The 3160-nt window shown below is 37.3% G+C and overlaps 1 protein-coding gene across 1 annotated transcript; it reads left to right on the top strand.

Moving 5' to 3' along the window:
• The first annotated feature begins 663 nt into the window (after positions 1-663).
• Positions 664-2736, top strand: LOC110929366 (L-type lectin-domain containing receptor kinase IX.1). Its single transcript, XM_022172520.2, has one exon. The coding sequence runs from the start codon at positions 749-751 to the stop codon at positions 2657-2659; it is 1911 nt and encodes a 636-aa protein (XP_022028212.1). The 5' UTR covers positions 664-748; the 3' UTR covers positions 2660-2736.
• Positions 2737-3160: the final 424 nt, after the last annotated feature.

Here is a 3160-nt window from a genome sequence, read left to right as displayed (position 1 = left end):
CGCACTTGGAAAAGTCGAAAACAGGGTTCTAAGGTCTTGATGATGGACTTTAAGCACATACATGTAAGAAAATAGTAGCCACTGGACCACCCATGAAGCTTTTTTTGGACCGTTGTGGTTCTATGACTTATTAATTATATATTTTTTTTTTTTTTTTTTTTTTTTTTTTTTTTTTTTAGAATGAAAACGGTTCTCTTTTTCATTCATACTTGTAAAATTATATGAATATTTTATTTGTTTTTGTATTGTTCTATAAACAAGTCAACCAATTAATAATAATTCTGCCAGCCATTCTAGCTTTGTTTGGGTCGTAGATACGCGTCTTTTGGGGAGAAGTACGGAGTCGACTCCGGGCATTAGCATGGGGTAATTAGGATTAGCCGATTAATTTAGGAGTAAGGTTATTATAACATATTTTATTCAAAAAAAAATTATTAATTACCCCATTATTAATCTTAATGGAAAAACATTTAAACTTTACCCATATCTTGATCGAATAAGGTATGAACATATATGCCCACAGCCCATACAAGTCCCACACGCATTAAATTAACATGTTTGACCGATGTGGCCGCTGACTCAAACTTAGAAAAATCTAAAAAAAAAAAAAAAAAAATATTGTCCTCATAGCTACAAATTGGGCACATATATAGGGTCTCTGGTTCATATTCTAATATTCATACTAATTGCAAAGAACAACCACCTAGCAAAAAGTTCACAAATTTATTACCATATTTTCTGCTAAATCATGGGCATCTTAGCATTCTTCCTTCTTATCTTAATCCCTTATGCTGATTCCATTTCTTTCAGTATGCCAAACATTAGTCGAAATTACGAGGGCAGGTTCACATTTGAAGGTGGAGCTTATATCTCTGATGATGGGATTCAGGTGACCACAGAAAACAACAGTAGCAGGGTCACTGGTCAGGTAACATACACGGAACGGCTTCATCTTTGGGACAAGAGCTCGCGTGAGCTAGCCAGCTTCTCTACCAACTTCTCATTTGTAAAAATATTTGACCAGAATGACCTTTATCGTCCAGATGATGGCTTCATATTCTTCCTTGCTCAGAATAGTTCGGTGATACATGGTGCCAATGATAGCAACGCTCAATTTGTTTGGGTGGAGTTTGATCCGTATTGCAACCCTTGGGAGAGTAGTTCCGAATGTGATCATGTAGGTATCAACGTTAACTCTCGTGCTTCTGTAAGGAATCTACCATGGGAATATGACATGTCAAGTAGAAGAGAGTGTCAAGCTTGGATAAGATATGATTCAGCATCTCAAAACCTTAGTGTTTCCTTCACTGGTTTTCAGAACAATACAGTGTTTCAACAAGATGGTTTAGTTTACACCGTTGATCTCCGGGATGCGTTGCCTGAATGGGTTGTTTTCGGGTTTTCAGCTGCAGCTGGTGAGCTGTTTGATAAAAACACTGTAAAATCTTGGATGTTTAATAGTTCTACTTTACAAGTTGATGAAAACAACGGGTCAGCAAACAAGCTCGGGCTTGTGGTGGGATTAGTAGCTGGGATATTGGTTCTAATCATGCTTTTTGGTATACTTGCATTCATCTTGTGGTGGAAGAAGAAAAAGGTTGGTAATAAAGTGGGGGAACTTGGATTTTCTATGTCGATGAACCATGAATTTGAAATCAGCCCCATTGGGCCAAGAAAATTCTCTTACCTTGAATTAGCTCGAGCAACTGATAACTTTGCAGAGAAAGAGAAGCTAGGTGAGGGAAGTTTTGGAGGAGTCTACAAAGGGATGTTAAAGGATTTGAGCACATATGTAGCTGTCAAAAGGGTATCAAAGACATCCAAACAGGGAATCAAAGAGTATGCATCGGAAGTCAGAATCATCAGTCGGTTGAGGCACAAAAATCTTGTGCAACTCAACGGTTGGTGCCACGAGAAAGGTGAACTTCTGCTTGTGTACGAGTATATGGAAAATGGAAGCTTAGATTCACATCTTTTCAAGGCAAAGAGCTTGTTGGCATGGGAGACAAGGTACCAAATTGTGATTGGGTTAGCTTCTGCTATACTGTATTTACATGAAGAATGGGAGCAATGTGTTTTGCATAGAGATATTAAATCGAGTAATGTGATGTTAGACTCAAATTTTAATGCTAAGCTTGGTGATTTTGGGTTAGCTAAGTTTGTTGACCATGAAAAAGGTTCTCAAACAACGATTTTGGCTGGAACCTTGGGGTATATGGCTCCTGAATGTATCACCACAGGCAAGGCAAGTAAAGAATCAGATGTGTTTAGCTTTGGGGTTGTTGCATTAGAAATAGTATGTGGGAGAAAATCTATTGACTACAAGGGTCAAGAAAAGCACACATGGTTACCAGAATGGATTTGGGAGCTCTATGGTGATGGTACTTTTTTGGAAGCAGTGGATCCACGTCTAGGGTTAGAATTTGATGAAGATGAAGTCAAACGTATGATGATCGTTGGGTTATGGTGCGTACATCCTGACTCAAAACTTCGACCATCAATAAGACAAGTGATTCAAGTACTGAACTCCGAAGCATCCCTCCCTGTACTCCCTATAAATATGCCTGTGGCGTCTTACTTCACAACAGGCATGCCATCTTTATTTGGTGGCTCTAATGTAGATTTGTCAACATCTTCGTCTTATTTAGATGGTCGTTAAATACCTTTATTAGCAATAATGTAACATATTTTTGAATTCCTAAATATATATCATCATCATATGTATTACTTTTTTTTGTAATAAATGTTAATGTTTGATTTAATAAGTGTCAATATACCAGGGGCTTCGCTTCGTTAGACTTGTTGGCTCACTAAAGGTAAGAACCTGAAAACTACATACCCAGAAGACCAAGCATTAAATTTATTCCAATACATACACCCTTCTGACCATTTGCACTAATAAGTAGTAAAACATGTGATCCAGAACATGACAAGTATTCCTTGAAATATGTTCAGAGCCTTTCAACAAGGAAGGGTATAGGAGGGGAAGCAAAAAAAAAATATGTGGAGTTTCTAGTTGAATAATATTAGTTTGTAAGGCCATCGGTTCATAAACTAGCATGCCGCAAGAGAAAATTAAAGTTGAATGTTTGATATGATATAGATGTATTATAACATAGCAGTGGTCGTACCTCTCTGTAGATACTATCTATAAATTGTC

Source organism: Helianthus annuus, chromosome 3 (genome assembly GCF_002127325.2).
Source record: "Helianthus annuus cultivar XRQ/B chromosome 3, HanXRQr2.0-SUNRISE, whole genome shotgun sequence".
NCBI lineage: Eukaryota > Viridiplantae > Streptophyta > Magnoliopsida > Asterales > Asteraceae > Helianthus > Helianthus annuus.
The sequence above is the reverse complement of the archived record's forward strand: the minus strand, read 5'-3'. Positions and strand labels throughout refer to the sequence as shown.